The sequence below is a fragment of the Nyctibius grandis genome, chromosome 1, assembly GCF_013368605.1.
Source record: "Nyctibius grandis isolate bNycGra1 chromosome 1, bNycGra1.pri, whole genome shotgun sequence".
NCBI classification, from domain to species: Eukaryota; Metazoa; Chordata; class Aves; order Nyctibiiformes; family Nyctibiidae; genus Nyctibius; species Nyctibius grandis.
This window is the reverse complement of record NC_090658.1, coordinates 18982330-19005897: the sequence shown is the minus strand read 5'-3', so window position 1 is coordinate 19005897 and position 23568 is coordinate 18982330. Positions and strand designations below refer to the sequence as shown.

The window sequence follows — 23568 nt, the reverse complement described above, 5'->3', positions numbered from 1 at the left end:
CAACAGAATCTAATTGCTTCTGGAAGTTTTCAGTGCAGATGGAGATGGTATTTTTTTTACAGTATGAAAGTAATTAGGGATGCTACAAATGGGTTAATATTTTGCAAAGACACACCCAGGATAATTTACAGTGTCCACTTTCAGAAAATAATATGGGAAAAATAATTTCCGGGATAGCAGCCTGAATCCACTTTGTATCTGGAAATGCTGTATTTACAATTTATTTGCAATAAAATTTCAAAACAACACTGGCACTTGACTGTCCAGCCACAGGTATGACTCGGAAGTGAAATTACTTTTATTTGCTGCTGCTATTTAGAATTCAAGCACTGATCTATGGGTGCAAGATAGAGCTTCAAAAAGAAAGGTATTGTTTCTCTTGATCTCTGTAAAAAAATACATTTATATATATACACACACATAAAACAAAGTATTAAACTATACTGGGCCAAATAAGGTCATTGTTCTTATAGCACAATATCCTTCTTTCATCAACTGTGAACTAATAATATGCTACAGGTTATAAAAGAGTACGTCGGTAAAGTTCAGGAGAGAAGGGTCAAAAGACAAGGAGGGTGTTTAACCAGGTACACACACACACACACATCATATGCTACACAGAGGTTAAGAATTCAAACGCACCTTCAGCAGTACATTTTACTGTTATGATGGTCCCACAAAGAAACTATTGGATTAACCCGTTAACATGAAATGTCTTAGTAACAGGGAATTTATTGTGTTGTCATGAGGTTTCTAATGCCCACTGAGCAGAATAACTCATATAATTGTATTTCTCCATTTGTTCCCATTAAACAAAAGCATGCTAGGAATTTCTGTACAGAATAAAGGCATTCCTAAAATTCCTGAAAATGAAGTATTAGTTAGCTTTCTATCTAAGCAAGCTGTACTCCTTTGCAATAAAAAGGACATCACTGCATAAGTCAACCTAAAGACATAAGCCCCAAAGCCTGCCAGACAGCCTCTGAATACCTCCAAACTTCCCCAAGCCAAAAAACCCAAACCAACCAAAAGGAACACCCTTAAAAAACTTAATTTTAAGTAAAAATAAGTTTAAAAAACTTGGTGTACTGTAAATGTGTTGAGAAACAAACATGTTGCAATGGGTTAATGCCTCACCCTACTGGAAACCAGCTTTAACCCTAATGCAAAACAAGAATTAACTGGATGGTCTCACAGCTCATTTGATCACATCATAACTGTTGATTAACTTACAGTAATTAGTTTCCTCTGTTCAAGACAAGAATCAAAACTGAAATAAGTGTGGGAAAGGTCACAATTCAAAAGGTACAGAGGTTAAACACAGAGCTACCTAACAGTAAGGTCTGCACAGGCAACCGTTCTCCTACCTATTTTCCTGCAATTTTTTTTTTAATTAATTTGGTACAAAACTGCATCTCTATAAAAGCTGCTTACGTAACATTCTGAAACATGGAGATTTGAAGGTTGTTTCTATTTGACAGCATTGAAGAATGTCCTTCTCTCACCCTAAGCAACAAAAAGCATTCAATTGTTAGCTGCAACTATGTAACAGATACAACAGTTTACATAAATAAGCAGGAAAGTGTTATCATAAACAAAGGCAGAAATTTGTGTGTCAAGAATGCCACAATGAATTCTACATAGATGGTTCCCCATACCTCCATATACCTCAGCTGCAGGCAACAAAACAACTCGCATTTAAAATCAGGTATATGCTTAAGCACATTAAGTGTCCTTGACAAGCAGGATGCTCATTCTTTCCCAAAAAGAATTTAATGACTGTTTTCACTTATGTCAATCAGACCAAGAGGTGTTCCTAGTTGTGCGACTATAATAAGGAAAAATAATTATAATTCCTAAATTTTTTTAATATATTACTAATGGATTAGATAGTACTAAGTGCCAAAGTGTACTTTAAAAAAAAAAAAAATCAAGAACACTTAAAGAGGTTAAGTGCTAAGTCTTTTGGTGCTATTTCTGGTAAGAATAGGACATAAATGAAGGAATTTTTTAACAGTCTGTTTTAAAAACAAAATACAAGCAACTCATAGCTGAAAATGCCTGTGATTTCTTTCATGACCTGCAAACAGATGAATAACACAGAAGAGGTGCAGGAGTCTAGAGGCAAGGTATTGTTTTCTTTCATTACTACTATTTAAAAACAAGCCTAACTCAAAAATGGGCATACCATTTTTTCCTAGGAAAAAACGTGAGAGAGAGAGAGAGAGACTGCCAGAAAGAAGACACAGACCACCTCTCCATAACTTTGTCTTAAAAAATGGTTTTATGATGATAGAACCATTCTTAACGGCCAGAAGAGATGCTGCACATCTGAATGACAGAAGTATGAGACCAATGATAACAGTCTAGTCTATGACCGTAACAACGTTGCATAAACACCACAACATTTCAGTTTTGCTAGAGGTGAAATGAGAACAGTTTAATCCATCTTCCAAAGCCTTTGTTAGAAAAAAAACCCAACATAAATACCACTAAAGGACAATTTACATTTTTCCTACAAGAGAACAGATTCAATCAAGCCACTGACCTCACCATGCGATTGGTAGTGCCCTCCATCTTCCCTCCCTTACATCTCCACACATTTTGAAGTTTATTCTAGTTTTCCTTCAATGCATCCTAAATAACATTGTTCTAGATTCTTTTTAAAACCAATTCAAATCGCTGCCATTGTAAAGGAAGTTTTCCCAGAACAAAAACATCTCTAAAAGCTTCTTTCTATCACTACATTTTTCTTTCAAGTTCAGCTGATCAGCCTTCATTACCTCCCTCACAGTCTGGAGTCATTGTGGCAACTCATACACGTGTAGAAAAGAAAAAGCAAAATGCTTGGAATTCTTAATAGCTTTTTCTGGTAAGCTCCAGTTGATATAATTAGACAATTCCTTTTCTAAATCACAACTATCAACAGAGATAAAAAAGAAAACTAGCATCAAATACATAGAACAAGCCAAATTTAAGTGTTCCATTTCCTTCCCATCATCTTAAAACATGCCCTGATTTAACCCTCATAAATCAAATACACTGGTTGTTTCCATGGTTGTCTTTGCATATAAAATACCTATATAAAATAAACAACAAAATCAAATCATCTTATTCGCGTGTCACAAAACTAATAATGTATAAAAACAGGCAAAGTAATTATGTTTTTATTTTAAGCCAAAAAAGGATTTTAGAAGTAACATAGATTCTAAATGACAAAATAATTAACCTGACACTTCAAACCAGTCTAATGTCATTTCAAGCACCTCAAAAAGACTGAAAACCTACAAAAATGTAAAACTCAATTTCACATTGCAGAGACCTTACTTTCTCCACTTGCTGAGTTAAACTTGTAACATCAAACCAAAACAAAAGATGAACAACCAGTTCAGATGCTTGACTGTTTCACCCTGCTTAATTTTTTAATAAATTATAGATCTAGATAACAAGTTCATAAAATAGTCCTAAAAGGTCCAAGGACTAGAACATGAAGCTTCTTAGTTCCCCTAAATATAGCAGCAGTCACATGGCTGTCACTAAGACCACATTAGCTTTACTATGCCAGAATACCTCCTAAACCTTTCCCCCAAAAAATTTAGATTGTGTTATGAATATTGCCTTACATGAAATATAGCATGTAACATCTCAGACCTAGAACAGTTTAAATAACAATACACATCCACATACACCCTCCAGAACAACCCCCACAAAACCAAGCAGTAGCACCTCAAAACTTCATCACTGAAAAGCAGGAAAAAAATATTTGCTGTTGTTCTCAACACAAGTCACCAAACAGCTATTTATTAGTATTTTCTTAAAAATAACTAACTATATAAATAAATCTTACCTGCTTCTAGAAAGAGTAATTTTAAAAAGCATTTTAAGCTTAAGACGATGAACAGTTCTCAGCAGTAAATTTGTAGTTTGCAACTTGTAAATGCACAAACACACCAGTTCATACCATTCCAAGACCAGCTGCAATAATTTCAGATTGCACTCCTCATAATAATAAAGCAAATTTGTGGATGCTTGGCATAAACCCACAAAACATCTTTCCAAGACAGCAACCAACTGACACCGACCAGTAGACATACCATGCACCAAGTTTTATTTTACTGATGGGAAAAATAAATTAATACACATTATTTCATATGGTACATTCATAACATAGTGCTTCACGTACAGCAGCTTTCAGAACTCCCTGGTGTAAAATTGGTGGTATTTTCCCTACTGTTCAAATAGGGAAGCTGAAAAAAAACGAGCTGAAAGCACTTCAACATTGAGTCACTGATGGAGACAGGGGCAGAACCTATGATTTCTGGCTGCCAGCCTCCCACTTCTGCCACTGCTTGGCACGTCTCCAACTTTAAAACCACATATAACCTCTTTCTAATCAACCACTTGCATTGTTTCCCCTTTTGGGGAGAGAGATAAGCAAGGTCACGATTGTATCAAAGAACAGGGTACCCTTAGTAACTCCACTGCGCCCATGCACCGGAGGGTACACTACCTGTGTAAGAACCTGATCTTGCCTACCCCCTGATCTCAACAGACATGCCAGAGACCGCTCGTTTCACTAGGAGGGCTGGCTTTTAGAAGAGACAACTCATGGGAGTGTTTGCAGGATAAAGACATCATTCACGTAAGCACTACTTCCAACGGCAGCTACTAGAAACCGTTGCTCTTGCATTTCACCTCACAAAACCTCTTGAAAAAACTCTCAGGGTAGAAGTCCAGTTAGAGCTGGGAGCAGACAGAGGACTTGGGCAACTCAGCCTTGAACGCAGGAGGAACTAGTCTTGTCTGAAGCTCAAGGGTCCTGCTAAGGCACAGTTGGAGCATGAAAGCAGAATAGCAGCAGGAAAGACAGGCCAGCAAGAAACCTTATTCCAGCCCTTCCAAAATAGTGTATTATTTCCATCAGCAGCCTGTAAGCTTACTACAGAAATCTTCAGGTACTGTCAGAGCCTTGTAACGAGGCGTTTATCTATTAAACAACCACCACTGAACACACCAGCACCCAATACAATGGGTCCCGAACACACTGTTACTCTGATCATATTGATATGGTTACCTTTTTTTTTTTTATCATTATTCACAGGATATCAGCTGGCTACATCCACTGCAGATTACACTAAGTTCCTACATACAAAACACCCTTGGAGCCACCATATTTACCCCGTCTTTCACAGCTTCTGTATGCCACAGTGACAGTTTTGGAGGGAAGATTCTTCAGAAGTACTTTTAATTACTATTTCCTCCTTAGCTAGAACGCATTAATTATAGCCTGCTCCTTTAGATAATAAGAAAACAAAGACCAGTGCAATATGAACAGTACAAGAAACTTAATTACCGAGTCAGATGTCCTTTAGATGTCAGTATGACTACAGTGAGCAGCAGGAAAATAAAACACATATCAGCCCCAAGTTGTTAGATCAGTTATCAAAACAATGTCTTTCCTCAGTGACTTCATTATGAAGAGCTCAACCAACTAATTAATCAAATGCCTGTTACATGTTTTGAAAATGTGCTTTTTTTTTTTTTTTTTTTTAAATAAAGGAGGCCTGCTGATGTATTTATTACAAAGTAAATGCGGTAAATGGTTCTGCATGTAAATGCAGAAGTGCAGCATGACTTTGAAGTTTGAAGGTCAGATACAGTAACCGTTCTCATCAAGGTTCTTATGTCAGACTACATCTTCTGTTTTGCATCTATGTTTAGGAGGAGGAAAAAAACGAATTAAAACCAAAAAATAATAGAGATAACCAGTTCTGTGACAACTTAAAAACAACTTCAACGCTATCATTCACCTGTTTTCATTTAAAGATCTGCAAATACCCTATCTTCCCAAAATGAAGAAAGAAAATGGAAAGGGTGCTGGGGAGACACACAATTTCATTCTGCTTTTCAACTTTGTTCTCCTCATCAGGAAAATCAATCTAATTAAGTCAGCAATGACTGTATGTTAAAGAAGAGAATGTAATTTTCTCCATTTTCACAGACATTTCAAACCTGTATCATTTAAGAGAGCTAGAGGATTTTCTTGTTGATCAACACCTTTTATTTTAGAGCAGTATAGATTTGACTGCAGATGCAAATCAGAGGATTGTGTACTCATCTTTTTCCCAGGCATCAGAGAATCTATCCCTCACCCTTCTATAGTCCCAGCAATTTTAGGATACAAAACTCAACAGCTGGGCCTGAAGGCAAACAAATACGCCTCATGTACCAGAGTCTGAGCCATGCCAAAAAAGAAAAAGAAAAAAAAAAAAAGTATGTTTTACGTGCATACCTCAAAGAGAAATAACCAATATGGATTTCTTTTTAGCACCACCACCATATTTAAATACAATAAAACTGATAACACTTCCCAGTAAAACACTGAGTTATAAACAAACCCCTCTTACACATAAATAACTGAAACATTATACAAAGCAGACAGGAACATGGACAAATGTACACAAAATAAACACATTCAAACTTACCCCACTCTAGATACTCAAGGATGTTCTTCTCTCTTCTCAGAGGGGAATTATTACATTCATCATAAAGGCAGATGAGTATATCCAGCAAGGTTTCCACACTGAAGCATTGCCCATTAGTCTGAGTTGGCCCATCCAAAATAAACTGCTCCAACTGCTTCAAACGCACTTCTCCAGACATGGTTGTTTCAGTTTGCATTGGGGTTTCTTTTTTAATGATTATTATTACTTTGCCAAAAAAAACAACAAAACAAAACAAATCTTTTGAGGGTTTCGTTGCTTAAAAAGAAGTCAACAGTATTTTTAACAAGTGTCAAACTGTGGCAGTGCTTAATTTCCAGCCCACCTCGGTATTCCCAGTCTGAAACTAAACCCTTCCAAGTTTCAGACACACACATGTAGCGTATAGCCGTGTATGCATAAATTTTAAAAAAAGAAAATAAGTTATCCTATAAAAAATCTTTTAATATGCTTAATAAGAAGGCAAAAAAAAAAAATATATGGCCACTCCTGACGCTTTAATAATAATAATTGCACTCAAATCCAGCTGAGACTGACTGACACCGATTTCACTGCGCGTGCACAGGCATACGCACTTATATATTTAAAAAGGCCTTCTCCTTCATTTAAAATGCAGATCATGCAACGCGATCCTGAGAGGAGCCCCACCGCATCAGTATAGCGTAACAGCCCCCTTCGGCTCGCACCAACGTTCCACTTCCCAGAACGGATGGGAAGGGGGAAAATACGTGCACTTATGTATTTAAATATGCACGAAAGGAAGAAGAAACAAGGGCGCACACCAGCGGGGAGGGAGAGAGGGAGGGGGCCACGCAGCCCCGCCGCCCCGGCCGCCTCCCCCGGCCGCGGCCCCGGCCCCGGCGGGCAGCGCCTCGGCGGCCACCGCGCCCGCCGTGGGGGTGGGGCGCAGGTCCCCCCGGCCGCCCCTTCTCAGGGCGCAGCCACGTCCTGCCCCGGGCAGCCTTTCCCTTTCCTTCTCCTTACCGAGTCTCCTTTTAAGGCTTTTCAGTGATTCAAAAAAACTAAAGTCTTCATCGTCGCGCCCTTCTCCTCCGCTGCGCCAAGGGGCGGCGGGCGGGACGCGCGCCCCTACACACCGGCACCGCCGCGGGGCGGCTGGGAAGCGCTCCGAGCCCTGTCAAATCCTTCCCATGGCTGCTGCTGTGGAGACGGCGCCCTCCTCCTTCTCCTCCCGGTGCGCGTCCTGGGGCGGAGGGAAAGCACCGGTGGCCCCGCTCCGGCCGCACGCTGTGGGCCGGGAGGCCCCGGCGGCGGCGGCTTCACTCCCGGCTGCCAGATGCTCTCCCGGCTTCGCCCCCCCGGGCAAAGGGCATCCTCCCGCGGTGCGTGTGTGGGGTGTGTGTGTGCGTGCGTGGGGCGGCGGGGAGGGGTAACGGCGGCGCCCTGCCTCCCTCCCCTGCGCTTCCGCGCCCTCCTCTCCCCCGCCGCTCCCACCTTCCTTCCCTCCCTCTCTCCCTCCCGCGGTCACACGCAGCAGCCGCCGCCGCCGAGCTCGCAGCAGCCCAACATGGCGGCCGCGGCGGGGGGGAGCCGCCGCCGAGCGCCGCCGCAGCGCGGGGAGCCGAGCCCGGGGCCGCCGCTACTGATGGGATTGAGGGGAGGAGGGGGTTCTGCAGCAGGGAATGCAGGGATACGGGCGGACCGAGGCGGAGGGAAGGGAGGGAGAGAGGGCGGGCCGCCGCGCAGCGCCCCGCGGGCTTCGGCCGCCGGCGAGCGGGGCTGAGCTCCCCCGAGCCGACCCACCCGCCAGGCCGGGGATCCCGCCGGGGCCTTCCCCGCCCTCGCCAAGGAGAGCAGCCTCCCCCCTCGGCCGCCGCCGTTCCCCCGCCGCGGGCCGCCCCGGCCCGGTTCCCCTCAGCCGCCCCCGCCGCCCTGCCGGCTCGTTTCCCCGGCAATTACGCTTTTCTTTAAAAACCACAGCCTCATTAAGGCCGAGGGGCCGGGGGAGCAGTGCCCTGCCCGGTGTTGCATTTCCACGATTATTTCTGCCGAGCCTTTTAGCATCGAGCTCCAGGTGTGAACACAGACCCTGTCCACCTCGCACTTCGACGACTAAAAACGTGACAGAAAATGGGGCGGTTCATGGCGGCTACACCCCTGCTTGTGCAGTGCCTTCCCTCCCCGAGCAGCCCGACGTGCCACCCCAGCACACACGGCAGGGAACAAGCTGGTTCGGCGCTGAAAAGGAGCCGCCTCTGGAAAATGGCAGTCGCCAGCTGCACGTGGTGGCGGTTCTCCTCTTGAAAGGTGGAGGGGGTGCGGTGTTGTGCTCAGGCTACTATGGGGGGTTAAATGTCATCTGTAACTTCAGTCCGTCCTTCCCCAGAAGTCGGGTGAAAGGGGAGGAAGGCAGCACAGCTCCCTGGGGTCACTGGCCATAGGTGAAGTTCAGCGTTCTCGGAAATCCTGCTAACGCCTGAGTCTGCTGGAGCTCTGGGGAGGGAAACGGCTTGGGCATCTGCTTCCTTGGTTCAATAACCAACAGAAGACCCTCAGCTGGGTTTTTACATAACAAGTATCTATATAATACTTTTTGTTAAAACTGGCCTTTTTGCCACCTGATACAAAACATCAACAGTGTTATGTATCCATGAAGATGGAATACACAATATCATTCAACAAAAGTCCTATGTGTTTGCTCAGAGTCGTTCAACTATATATAAACTCACTGGTGCGAAGCTAGAGAGGACAGTGACTCCTGCCCCATGCGAGTGAAAAGGCAGAGCAGACGGGCTGTGGGGCTGAGAAGAGTCTGCTTTCTGTCGATGAGCCTGGGAAGGGGATCCATCAGCTGGGGCAACAGCCTTTCAAAGGAAGAAACTCTCCTGCCAACTCTTGGCGGATGAAGAAATGTTCAGAGAATTTAATTCTAAAAGCTTTTTACACAGAAACCCTCCAAGAAATATTGGTAGGAACTACCAGAAGTATAAGGGAGCTTATGATGTGTAGAAGATAGGATTAAACTGAGAAGATGGGGACAAGGAAAGGGTTCCCTTCCCATGCTGGGGTACACCCTTGGTATGACAAGAGCCCTGTGCAAGGATCTGGGGTGCTGCTGGTCCTTGTCTACTATAGCTTTCGTTGAACAAGTCGCCACAGTGCCTCTGTGGTAGGAGCCCACTCCAAAGCTGTGGCACACAGGCGGTTTTACAGTGAGAGTAAGGTATTTCCTGCTGGCTCTCCGCTGAACTTGTGGAAATCGGCATTGAAGTTGGGGGTGGGGGATGCCTGATGACGGCAATAAAAATAAATTGCTGTTGTGGGGGTAGGTGGACCAGATCAGATAGCACTTCCTATAGGGGTTGGAGACACGTCAGCCAAGTTCATCCTGAACATACATTAACCATTAATAGCATTGCAGAGGGAAAAGGGAGAAGACAAAGAGTTAAAGGGATGTTAGCTCCTTGGACTTTGGCACCACTTGGTAGGGAAGTGAACTAAAGAACCACTGCCAGAGATATGATGGGTGTGGATATTTCACTTATTTACTTATCTTACTGTGTTTTCCTCAACCAATAATAAAGTCTTTCCTTGTTTTAATTGCAGACCAAGTGTTTGCAAACAAGGAAGGATACTTAGCAAAGGCACTGACTTTCCCTCTATTTCTGGTTTTAAAGCCGAACCCTTGTTTCTGTCAGCACCACTTGACAGAAGTTGCACATCAAGACAGTTCTTTTCAGCACGCTTTCAGCTCGAGTGAGGGTACAAGAGGCACACAACACATTTTTCTTTTAAAACCGTGCTATGTAAGCTGCCGGTAACACAAAAAACAGGAATTATTTGTTCTCATTTGATAGCCTGTCCAAAGATATATATATATAGGCGGTCCCCACGACAACTGGTGATACGCCCACTGGGCCGTAGTCAGCCATCCTGTCACAGAAGCTGTGAGGAACAGGTAATACCAACAATGACTAGCAGCATTTTTATTTGCTGTGAATTATCTATGTACCAGATGAGTAATTCTCACACTATCCCCGTGGGATGGAAAAATATTTTCTGTTTTATAATAAAGACTGCAAGAGAGACTTTAGTCCAGAATATTTAGAAAACTAACAAAAGAACTTAGTGTAACACTCAGAAATTCCTTCCCTCTTGTATGTACTGCTACTAAGACAGACCGTGTCCTAAAAATACACCTTAGTTGTGCAAACATACCCCAGTATCTTTCATAACTATCATGTGTTTATTTCACCCCATTCTTATTTTAATAATATCACAATAATATTTGCTTCTTATTGCTTAGCTTTACAAATGTTTACGGTACCTAAAAAGTAACTAATGGTGATAAGGAGTTTATATCTTACAATAAATAAAGCAAGCTGATAGCACCACAGCTAGAATAGTGGGGAATGAGGAGGATATAGCTGAAAAAATATAGTTTATGTATTAACAATGTGTATGTTGAGTGTTGCAATACTTAATGTTAGTATAATAGAGTAAACAGCCTTTTCAGGGACATGAGATTTGTTGTTTTGCATGAAATGTTGTAGATATCTGCTTTTGGCATGCAAACCATTTCTAAAGTCATACAATCATAGAAGCATTTAGGTTGAAAAGGACCCTTAAGATCATCAAGTCCAACCGTTAACCCAACGCTGCCAAGTCCACCACTAATCCATGTCCCTAAGCACCACATCTACACGTCTTGTCTTTTAAATACCTCCAGGGATGGTGACTCCACCACTTACCTGCCCAGCCTGTTCCATTGCTTGATAACCCTTTCGGTGAAGAAATTTTTCCTGATATCCAATCTAAACCTCCTCTGGCGCAACTTGAGACCGTTACCTCTCATCTTATCACTTGTTACTTGAGAGAAGAAGCCGATATCCAAGTCAAGGGGGATCCCATACACTTCTTCTACAGATGAATGAATGCTTGCAACTGGTAGATGTGTTATATGCTTAGGGACAAGTACTCAAGAGTGGCCTTTATATGTTGACAAAATTTTGCATCCAGGCTTTGCTGTTTTCCAAAACTTCACTTTGTAGACATACGTTGTTTTTACTGACATAGCAGTTCATCTCCTGAGGAAAATTTGAGCAGTACTCTATGCAAAACCAGTACTGGCACCCAATTTAGAGGATGTGTGTTTAGACACGTGATGGTACCATTTGGAAAGGGGTCCTACAGCTGTTGTCTGAACTATAATAATAACTTAGTTTATTATAAGAGATTGCAGGTAACTACAGATAGAGCACACGTTGGTTGCACTCTAGGATGACACTGAAGACTTGCATGTATGAAGTGAGCAAAACTTGTTCTAGTACCTGTAGCGTTGTAGTTTCACATAAATCCTACTACTGGGTCAAACTTAATCCCAGCAGATAGAGAGGACTCATCACTGAAACTAATGACTATCGCAGAACTAAATTAGTCTCAATACCCATAATAATGCACTTAGTAACATGCTTTAATGTTTTTAAAGACTTGAAAATCTGTTATTCTTTTCCTTTCTGTCTTGCCAAGACCTATTTCTCCTGTGAGGTCTACAGACAAGTCCAAGTACAAGCACTAAATGGTACCTGGCAAAATTGATGCTTATTATTTACCTAATCCCAAAACAATGATCATAAATGTCTATGCATATGTAGATATTGTAAATATGGAATTACCTTTCTCTTCCCTCATGCTTCTTTTATTGGTCTTTGGAGTCTTATTTATAGTCTTAATGATTTTCTGTGAATGGCTGAACTGGCTAATTTTACCTCAGAGGCAAATTGCATCATACTGATCTCACTTCAGTGATTCTGTATCAACAGCCTCACTCCCCTGGTTTTAGTCTTCATTTAAAACTAGTGAGAATGTGACCACCACCAGAATACAATTTTCTGTGAAGACATGAAGTGCTTTTGGCCCTGCTGAAGTGTCCAGGGATGCTGTGCTCTGAATAGAAACCAGACAGCCTCTCTGTTTAAGGAAGAGAAGAGGAAGCAATGAAATTACATTTATAACTGTGTGAAATTGCTATTATTTTGAATCCTGATTTTATGATGCAAACTAGGAATTGACCAAAATCACGTCTCATGCTGGCCTCCAAACAGGACCCTGTTTGCACTCTGGCAATGCTGTTTCATCTCTTGATATGTCGTTTTTTCCTGTAAAAGTGGGACCAAGTCTGCCAAAGCTCCTAGGGATGCTGTAAAGCTTAATTAGCGTCTGTGTAGCAATCTGAGATTCTTTTTCCTTTCCTTTCTTCAGCAACATAAATCTATGACTGTTCTTTTATTTTCTTTTCTCTCTTGTTTTTGTAGTCTATAATGTCTGCAACTTTTCAAGCCTTTGTTCCCTCCATAGTCCAGTTCTCTCCTGTGGATTCCTCTATGTACACTGAAGTTTTCTTCCACTGTCTCCTGAATCTGTAGCCCGTGTTATGCTACCTTCAAAAGTATCCTCAAGATACTTTAGTCCCTTAAATGAAGCTATTTAATGAGGTAGAGCTCTTCCTCAGGTCAAGTGGCTTTTCAAACTGAAGAGTTCTCAGGAAGATTGCGTATTTATTTGTCAAACTGGATGGATGCAGATTTCTGCCACCGCCACACAAGGCACAGGAAGAAAATCCATTGATTTGAAAGAAAAATGGATACATTTACATGATTTGGCTGATGCCTATACAAACCTAGTGTTGCTCATCTTACAATTGCAGTAAATCGGCATGAGACCTGCTTGTAAACCTACTCTCTTTGCTATGTTTCATAGTTTCTACTGATCATAATAAAGGCTTTTGATATCTGTTTCTCTAAAACCAGTACCTCTTCTTCTGGTGAACACTCAATACTGTATTATGGACTTTTAAAAAAAGGGGTATACTTAGAGATGAATGTAGTGAGGACCTAACTGTGAAAGTGATTTTTAAAATTGCAACAAGCTGCTACTGTCATACAAGTAACAATGATGGAAGAGACGAGGAATGAGGAAGCTTGTGACTAAGAGGTCTTTGATGGGGGACAGAAACAAGATGAAGTGAGGAAAAATGGGATAGAAAGGAGAGAAGGAGGGAGAGTGATGAATAATTTGGAGATCATATGGGAAGGAAGAGTGATTTGGAAAAGGGAAGCCAAGGGCAGGGAGTTTGGCAAGAGAGTGGGAGGGAAGCTTGTGAAGAGGGAGAAGGGAAAAAACCTTATTTGTAAAAAACCAGCAAATTCTGCAATTAGATTAAAACAAGCCCAGCAAGAAGCATAATTTGGAATGTGAGCCCAGGGTGGATTGAGTGGGATTAGCTTTACATCAGAGAAGGGCTCAGAGTGCCCAGCTCATTACAAAAGGGAGTGTGAGAGATCACACACTGATCTCGATTTCCCCGAGGTTGTGGAGTCTTCAGATTAGAAGTCTGACCAATTCTGGTTTTGTTTTAAAGTAGTATTTTGGTTTATTTGAATTTTAATTGAAAGAACATTGATATATTTAAACCAGTGGTGCCTCTATTTTATGTTATTTATTTTTAACTTACAAATAGCAAAACAGCAACATTGGGAGAATAGATACGGAAAATGATGACAGTTGCAATTCAGGCAGAAGTCAGAGTTTTAATCAGAGCTAGGACACTTAATGTAAAGAGACACCTCCATCATGGTCTGCGGATTGAAATCACAGTACTGTGGCTTATCAACAATTGGCATTTTTAGTTTGTTTGCTAAATTTTATTTAGATGAGGAGGCAGCAAGCCCCATCTCTCTCTTCATGGATTAAATTTGCAATCAGTTGTCACATTTGAAGCAGGTGATGGCAATGGTGCAGCTAACAACGACTAGAAACCAGCACCTTTATTTTTTGCCAGTACTACATTTTGTGGATTGATTCCTTCTGTGGTGAAAACTAATAGAAAAATGAAGTGCTCTGTAAAACTTGAGAGACTTGTGGAAAGCATTTGTTGTAAATAAAGATCTCTTGCCCCTCAGTGGGTAACTTCAGGTCACCTCCCAAAGAGAAGAAAATCTTGAAGAGAAACGGGCAATGGAAGACAATTTCAAAATGTTATGTAGCGTTCAGTGATGATCCCACTCAAGCCACTGCCAAAAAAGCCTCCTTGATCTCAGCAAGAATATAACTCATAATTCCTTCTGAAACAAACAAAACTGTTTGGACTCAGATTTATGAATAATGAGAGCGGTTTATATCTTTGCACAATGTCAACCATTTTTCTTTGTAAACTGTCAGTGCACAAATTAAAAGGATTTAATTATATGGAAAGGTTAGAAGTATGATTCCAAGTATTTTTTTGAGGTAGAGAAAGACAAATGTTTGTACTCGTTTAATCAAAAGTGTGAACATAACACTGGCTCAGATCCTCGTGTGTGGATAGCAAAGCCTGTGCACTGGAAATAATTGTACTTGTGGAAGGAGCTGCTGTCCAGTGGTACAGCTTCATTTTGTTCATATCGCTCTCTTGATGAAGATAACCTTTCTCATAGAAGGGAGAGCAAATCTGCTAGCGTGAGGGCTCCCTGCCTGCATCAGAGCAAGAGAGCGAGATTAGCAATGAATCACTATGTAATTGTATACAGTAACCCTGTTCACCTTGGCTGAAATAAGTTGGGTCTCACTTAGTCCTCCCAAGACATCAAAAGGAGGGACAGCCTCCAGCAGGTGGGCAAAAACAAGCATCAGAGATGGGGTCGGGGACAATAACCTCTCCTAAGGAGGCACACATGGTCAGGACATTGCTCTATAGTCACAGTCATTCCGCTGGGGAGAATTACAGAGTTACAGTGACATTTTCTTAAGGCAGGAGCGTTGCTATGGACTGCATTAATTCAACTCAATCAATCAAAATGAAGACAAGGACTAAAAATGTTAATTAAAAGTAAATATTTCCAATCAGAGTAAGTTTTAACAACCCGTAACTTGGAAGTCATTTGTCTGATTTTCCTCAGGTTTTGCAAAACTGACTAAAATACACCTGGCAAGCTTCAGACTCAAGCAGCTTTCCAAGCCAAAGTTATGATGAAGGGATGGAAATAGGGTGCTATAATGGAAGCTAGCTTCAGCCTTAACCACAGAGATGTTGCTGCCTCCCCTTAACATCCCCAAGCTATGCCAAAGCACACAGTAAGTGAATTAAAATCATCACATAAACCAGAATGTTTGTCACACTTTAGTCAAGTAACGTATTTATCTGACATAGAAACATTACTCACCATACAGCAGTATCTCAAACCTTTTCTTCCCCAGACATGGAGACCAGCACAGTTTGCCCAGAAGACTGACAATTTCTATGTGTGGTGCATCAGGAGGAAGCAAGGTCCAGCTACATTCATCACCTGGAGTCCAGTGGTTGCTGCAATCGATTTCTTGGATCTCTCCTGGACAGGAGGGTTTCATTTCAGAGGCTGTGAAAATTGAGTTTCCATGCAGGTAATGAAAAAAGATTTTTTGAAGATGTTGTAAAGAAAATATTTGTATTTTTACAATGAGGAGTGATCGCCATAGTTGTGCATCCTCAAAAAAAGACATCAGCAGTTACTAGCTGTCCTTTTGGCTTTTCCAACAAAGCGAAGATTTTCTTACTTGACCAAATAATGAGGAAAGTGGCTAGTGGATGTATAATTAGCTTTCATCTATGACTAGCACAGCTCTACACAGCAGCAATCCTACAGTCGCTAATCTCACTGCTGTCTCCTACAGGAGGAGGAAATGAGCTGGGCCACGCTCTCTGAACCTCATCCTCCCTCTGGTTAGTGACTTTGACAGGCCCAGGGCCTCAGGATGTTGAATTTATTGCTCCCATTTGTTTCAAGGCCTTTCCTAAGACTTAATTCACTCGCCCTGCAGTAAAAGTGATAATAACAAAAAGGTCTATGATTCACAGTAAAGCACCGTATCTTGTTTAAGTTAAACAAGTACCTAAGTGGTCTGCTGAATTGGGGCCAAGGGTGGATTACTGAGAGAACTGGGCAGTCTTCCCATCTCCAGCCAGTTCACCAAGTAGCCTCAGGCTAATCATGGAGTTGTTCTGGGGCTTAGTTTCCTTCACATGTTTATCATAGGGTATCTATTCTGACTGGTAAAGACAGGGAGATAATGAGAGAACATGAAAAAACTCTTCAGAGGGAAGGGAAGGGAAAAAGTGCTGCAGAGAACACAGGCTTCTGCATTGGGTATATATCGTGTGCCATGATCTCCTTAAAATTTTTGTTTCGTCTCTGGACCCTATTCAGTATTCATGAAGAACATTCGGCACCTTATTAGCAGAGAATCCACTTGCACTTTAAATGGCAAGAGTGTAGTGTGAATCCCACAGAAACCAGTGGAAGAAGATCCAGTGCTGCACACAAAGCCTTTGGCAGTCTCTGCCTAGCCTGTGCTGGGAGAATTTCCTCTAATCAGATAGGGAGCTTTTAAGGCTGTTTTGCATTTCTCTGACTCCTGCCTGGCAGAAAGTGGCTAGAGAAAGGGTAAGAGTGTCACTGTGGAGACCATTTTATTGATACGGGAGAGGCCTGGTTACCACGTAATAGTTTGCAAGAACAGACTTCTCTTTTAGCACTTTTTCTACTTGGAAATTTATATTACATTTTGCAAAGTTAGAGCAAAACAGCTCAGTGTATTGAATTGCAAGAGAGCTAACCTGAGTACATGTGTTTACTCTGTCTTTTGATACAGAGGAAATTAGCATAAAAAATGTTCACTAAGAATAGATTGTGCCAGAATATTAGTTTTGTAGCATAACAAACAGACAGGAAAATATAAACATGCTAATCCACCCTATGCAAGATAAGAGCTGAGGTAAGGCACTCTCCTGATTAACAGCTGCTAGCTGATGTTGTAAGCACTATTGTGGAGATCTTAATATTACATTATACCATTGTTTGCGAAACCAGAAAATTCCAGTGTTAACTTTTTGTGGATTTTGAGCTACACTGCTGAAAGAGAATAAACTGTTTTTTCTTTATAATAAGCAGCCGTATTTTGTTTATCCATAGATAAAGCAGCACTGTAGCATACTTCTGTTTCTGTGACCTCCTCAAAACCTTTCTGCAGGCATTTCCTGATTCCTGAGTTCTGCAGTTTTAGAACCAAAAAAGACTGAACAGCAGTGAGTATCAGCGATTATTTCCTTCTTCTATTGCACACTCACGAGTCAGTCCAGCAGGAATTAGCACAGACCGAAATAACTATTTCTGCTTGGGCTCCCCTTTCTGCAAGGATAGAATTCCCAAATTCTAATCTCGCCCCCAATTCTGGCTCACTTTCTGTGCGTATAAGGCGTGAGGTAGCTGGGGCCAACATGCAGACAAAGGATTAGCACTGTGGGGAATGAGCTGTTTTCAGCTCCCCCTGCATAACTGTGGATTTGAAGGCTTATTTCCTTACCTCTTTTGCGGTAAGTGAGGGGGAAAAGCCAGTCGACCAATAAAAATGGAAATACAGTCAACGGGAAGGGGTTGTGGAAAAGGGGGTTATGGAAAGAGGGTTCTAACTAGGCTGTATCCCATGTGAGTAGCTTTCGAGGCCCACCTTCCCATCTTTGCCAGAGTTGCACAGGAGAGAGCAAGCCCATTCTGGTCATTTCTAACCATGGGAAAGACCTCCTGAGCTGTTTGCCAGATGATACGACAGACCATCTCTACCTGAACCAAGGCTGCAGGCGAGCAGGCAAAGAATTGGGTAATTAAAAACTGACCCTTGTCATCTCCTCCAGGGTATGATGTGTGGGAAGATCATAATCCTGACAGACAGCAAGTCCAAGACAGGATTTGCCAGTCCTTAGCTGGAAACACACTGTTTGGAGAAGACTTAATCCAGGGGAAAATCTTATGACAGAAAGAGCAAATTCAAAAGATAAGCATATTTAAGACATAACAATTCAGTTGCAGAAAAAAACCCCACTACAAATGCAGGCGGTGTCCACTAAGTGCATTGTTCAGCTAGGATGGAGGTTGGTCGTGGAGCTAATGAAAAAGGATGTGATTCATCCCTTACTGAAACGACGCTAACATTTCTCATGAAATGATAAAACACATTAATACGTGCATCACATCAAAGTGTATACTCCATCAACAATGTAAAGTCTGTTGCTTAGAGAGAGAGCAGAATACATAGTGCGTAATTACAATACCACCAAAGAATACAGCCTATGTGTTTAGGTATGTCAGCTGTCCAGCTGCACTTATGTATCTTTCAGCATATCCATTACATTTGCATATGATATATGTAAATGAATATGTCCTTAACTCATACCTATTTCTGTATGCATAGAGGTAGTATGCATGTATATACATGCATACATATATAGGTATGATAGAAGCACATATTCATTCAGAGCATTTTAATATAGTTAAACCACTGTGCCAAAAATGTACACCATCTGTTTTCAATCAAAATAGCCTATTTCAGAGGAAGGGAGTGTTGTCTGGTGATCAGAGCAGGGGAACGAAAGAGTCAGGACTCATGGATTCCATTCCCGAGTCTGCCAGGACTTGGCTGCGTGGTTTTGACAAGGTCTGCGACTCCCGTGTACCCTGCTTTCCCTGTTAACAAAATGGGGCAGTATCTACTCCTAGGATGTTGCAATGGAAAACATAATTAGTATATGCTTGGAAAAATACAGAAGTTCTTGTTATATCATCATGGTATGTTTGAAGAGTGGAATTTAATTGAGAAATACAGTACAGGGTTTGTTTCAGAAGACATACGTAGCAGCCCTGTGTATAATTACAGCTATTTGTTGACACGTGGGTAGCCTAATTTTTGAATGATGGTACCCTTAATAAAGTTAATGGGGAAAAAATGGTGCTCAACACTCTATGAACCCAGCCAATACTGTAAAAGTTTTCACACTCTATTGAACAGGGTTTCCACTGAGACAGCTGTACACTAGTGGGTGAAATATGTGCTGTACCTAATTTTCATCCTGAAATAGGAAAATACAAATGGGTATTGGGATTTTCTGTCAGGTTCCCTGCAGAGAAAGCCTAGCTCCGCTGAAGACAATGACAATACTCCTATTAACATAATTAGGACAAGATTTCACCCCATCCGCTTCTTTAGCTTCAGCGCGTCCCTTTCAGGAATACAGCAGGGACTGATCAGCCCGTCCCACAGTGCTTCCTCTTGGGCATGTTGGCCACGTTTGCACCGCGGCACAGAACAATGCCTCTTCCTGTGCTTGGTGGGCTGTGCAGGGCGGCCTGACCTGGGTTTGGTGGGAATGCTCCAGGTGTTGCAGCAGGCAGAACAGGAAGGGTGCTCCATGCTCCTGGTCTCTCACCGTCCTCACCCACCGACTCGCAAACTCCTTTGGTTCCCCTGTAATGCGCACATCTGTGGGGTGTTACAGCTGTGCCTTGCCTCTGGAGAGAGATCAGAGGCGCTTTCCACTAAGATGAGAAATGCCATATAGCAAATTGCATAAATGCAGCAGCAGTGGGGTGTTGGAAAGGAAAAGAAACAGTGTTTGTACATTGGGGTTTGCCTGGCTGCCAGTATGAAAGTGGCAGTGAGAGAAATCATGTGTGCTGAATGGTGCTTATGTAGTCTGCAAACTGAGGCATTCTAGTATGTGATAAATATTTGATGTAAATATGAATGTATTTCAACATCTATGTCACCAAGAAAAATGGGCTGAGCTTGTTTGGTTTTAATGGTTTTGACTGCTGCTGTTCCCCAGGTTGCACCTCATATCTCGTTAGTGTGCGGTTGCTTAAGTACAAGCTTGAAAAGTACACTTAGGATCTTACAATGTACATGCCTAAAATGAGCCAGTTGCTCATCCAAGTGGGCTGGTATAGTGACGTATGTGATAAAGCAAGGAAAAGACAAGGCAATACAGATCTCACAGCTATTAAGTGGATTTACAGGTTTCTCAGTCAAAGAAATGCTTTTACCCAAATGATGAGGACAACGTGCAACGTAAGGTTACGTCGGAGAGACAAAACATTTGATTCAAACACCAGTTTGTGAGAATTGTATCTCCACGTCTGAGATCTTAACAAAAGTTATAATCTTCTGTCTTTGTATCTGTAAATGTATCTGCTCCTTGGATCCCACCTGCTGTATTTTAAAGAAAGGGTGTATTCACGTAGTACCTAGAATATACTTTGTAAATACAGCTTTCAAGCCTCTTTCAAGCCTACGGAGAGTTTCCATCATATATATGAGATTTTCCATCCTATATATGTGCCATATTCATTTTCAACTGCTTTGAGTCAGCGTGCTGAAGATAACAGACTTGCTAACCAGGATAAACTTTTCTTCAGTTCTTGAACTTCTATAAAATGAGATTCCTCTTTAAAGGAGGTACAATTACTAGCCAAAGGAGACAACAGCTTCTAGTTTCAGGCTACCAGTGACACAAAGAAGCAACCAGGGAGACTGGAGCAGGGAAGGAGGATAGGGCTTGGTGGGAAGGGACCAACGATCTAAATCCTGCTTTCTGCTTATGATAATCTGTACCTGGAGGGGAGAGGAGGAGATGCACCTAGGAGATGCATCTCTTGTGTGCAGGAAATGAGAGCTGTGCCTTCAATCGATTTGCGCAGTAAGCTCATACTAATGCACCAGAAGCTCTTCTCATGCATAGGCTTATGTTTTGGGAAGGGGAGGTTTTGCTCTTACGGCCCATTTGTTTTCCTGTCTCTCTACTGTGACTTCTAGCAGGGAGGCATGAAGTCAGGGTGCATTGCCAAATGAATATCAGCCAGTTCTGGGGCTGGGGCCAGGAGGCAGCGATAGGGAGCTGGTAAAGATTACTGCCTCTTGGCACGCCCTACGTGGAGGGCAGTGGATTCCTGGGTCTGACCTTGAGCAGTCCGGAAGAGGATGAGGAGGCTGAGCCAGGCAACCCAGCTCCCTACAGAGGCCACAGCCCCGGTGCAGAGCAGGGCTTGCTGCAGATTGTCTTTAACAGCCACTTCCACTGAACCGGAGCAGAGTCTGGCACAGCCCAGCTTGGAAGGTCTGCTGGGTTGCCTTGTTTTTGAGGACACTCTTCTGACCCAAATAGCATGGATTTTGCATGTTGCCGAATGCACTAGGCATGTCAACAAATGCATAAAAACATTTGTTTTACCACCAGACTGAAAAAAAATTAAGAATCTGGAAGGCAATAAACTCTGCAGATTCCAAAGAGCATGACTTTTAAATTACGTATCACTCCCTAAACCCAAAAATTTTTCTGCAGTCTGTGGGCGATGGTGTTCTTGGGAATTTGTAACTGAAAAAGACTTTGTTCTGTTTTGTAGTACCCTTCAGCTATATTCAGGGATTATTTCTGACAGGGTCAAGAAAGACCTCATGACTTCAGTTCATGTAAACTCCTCCTCAGAAGAGGAAGAAAAGTGATGAGAGAAACTTACTTAAATTCTTTATTGACATAAGATAGACGCAGTTTGTCAATGACTTTTTAACTACGGAAATTTGCAGGTGTTCCAAGAGGCAAGGCAGCGTTACCGGCACTTGGTTTAAGATGGATCATAAAAGGGGAGATGTTTTTTAGTGTTTTATACATAAATACACTGCACTTCTGTGGCTTTGCTGTTCTTAGGTGGATGCTACACGGTGCGATGGTCTGACATAACTAACAGCTGTTGTGCTGGCATTTGGAACCTGAAGTCATCACAGTACACCACAATATTTTCTGCTCAGGGGTTGAACTGAGCTAGTTTATACTGATCTTGTTTTCCAGCTTCTGCTGCTATCTGTGTCAAGCTCTTTCTCCCACATGAAGTGCAAAAGTAGGGCTTGAGGCAAGCAATGCCTGATGCTACAGTAAATCTTCAAAAGCAGTATGTGTGCCGCCTGTGATTTGAGTCTCATGTTGGGATCAATATCCAGCTTCTGCTTTTGCTTTGTTATAGCTCCTCAGTGTCTGGACTGCAGCGAGAAACATCTCAGGTGAGACAGAGGAAGGGAGACTCACTATGTCAGACATGAAACTTCTGCTATTATTACAAAGAAAATGGAACAATATGCAATGAGAGTGCTGGCGCACTCCAGACCACAGCCCTCCTAGACTTCTCCTTCTTCCAAGTCTGATGGGGAGCCAGATGCAAAGGAACTTTTCCAAAAAAACAGACCTTGGCTCTCATTGCTTCATGCTGCAGAGAATTATGCAGTTTCTGAAATTTTTCTTTGAGAACATTTGTTTTCCCGATGGTCTTACTTCATGGACTGTATTTACTTTTTCCATTTTGTTCATAGTTACCAGTGTGTCTATTTTCATAGTCATGCTCTAGAAACAGAAGTTCCTTTCCCTCTTCCCACTCTAATCCTTGTAACTCTCACCCAAGGTGGGGGCAGAAGCCAAATCTTAACACCTAATTTGGATAATAATTCCTGCCCAACTTCTCCCTCCTCCCACTTCACTTGTCCCTTTATTAGATTAGCTATACGGAATGAAGTGCTAACGGGTGCTTTCTAACAGCTTTGAAAAACACGGTAATGAAAGGAGCCAAGTAAGAAAACAGAATGTTTGGCGCCAGTAATGGAACATAAAACCTTTTACCTTCGTCCATGGATTTGAATCTAACCAAGCTCAGTAACAGCCCAAGTTGTTAACATGTCAGGGTCTGTGGTAGCCTGAAATAGTTCAATTTCTCAGCCCATTTTGTCAGGTATGGGATACAGAACCCTGGACTACATGCACAGTCTTGAACATAATCCAGCTCTATTCTTACTGTCCGGGCAATGTGGTTGCCTGGGTAGAAATAGTCTGTGCTGTTAGCCAGAGCTTTCTAGCAGAAAAGCTTCCCCATCAAAGAAATGGTCAGGCAAGTAGCGCTGCCCCATCATGTTGGCCATCCTGGTGGTAGGGAATGGTAAGGAGTGGGTGGACTGTAAGGAGATAGTTCCATCTTTTAGAGGCACAGGAGCTATGCTGTGTGCCGCACGTGGGAGCATAGCAGCTCCCCTGGTGATACCAGACGGAGTTTTATTCCTGATTTTGGTGACACTGGAGTTAGTAAAGAAATGAGGACCTTTGTAGAAATTAACAGCACTTCCAGGAGATCCTGGCATTTGAAAGCTAGCTCTCTTGATGCTTTTTCTGTGGAAAATACAAGAGGAATTGTCTTAAGACCCCTGTCTTCTCTAAAGAAGCTGG

The 23568-nt window shown here is 42.2% G+C and overlaps 1 protein-coding gene across 12 annotated transcripts in view; it reads right to left on the bottom strand.

The window, feature by feature from the left end:
- CDC42BPA (CDC42 binding protein kinase alpha) overlaps positions 1-7980 on the bottom strand; it is a 192468-nt gene extending 184488 nt beyond the window's left edge. For all 12 annotated transcript variants that reach the window (XR_011049125.1, XR_011049123.1, XM_068411711.1 and 9 more), the window contains exons 1-2: positions 7488-7980; positions 6486-6710 (exon numbers count right to left, since the gene is read on the bottom strand). Coding sequence is in view for 10 of the 12 variants with exons in the window: in XM_068411711.1 (XP_068267812.1) it covers positions 6486-6681 (196 nt within the window). In the remaining 2 variants the exon portion in view is untranslated. The remainder of the gene's footprint in view (positions 1-6485; positions 6711-7487) is intronic.
- Between the last annotated feature and the right edge of the window lie 15588 nt (positions 7981-23568).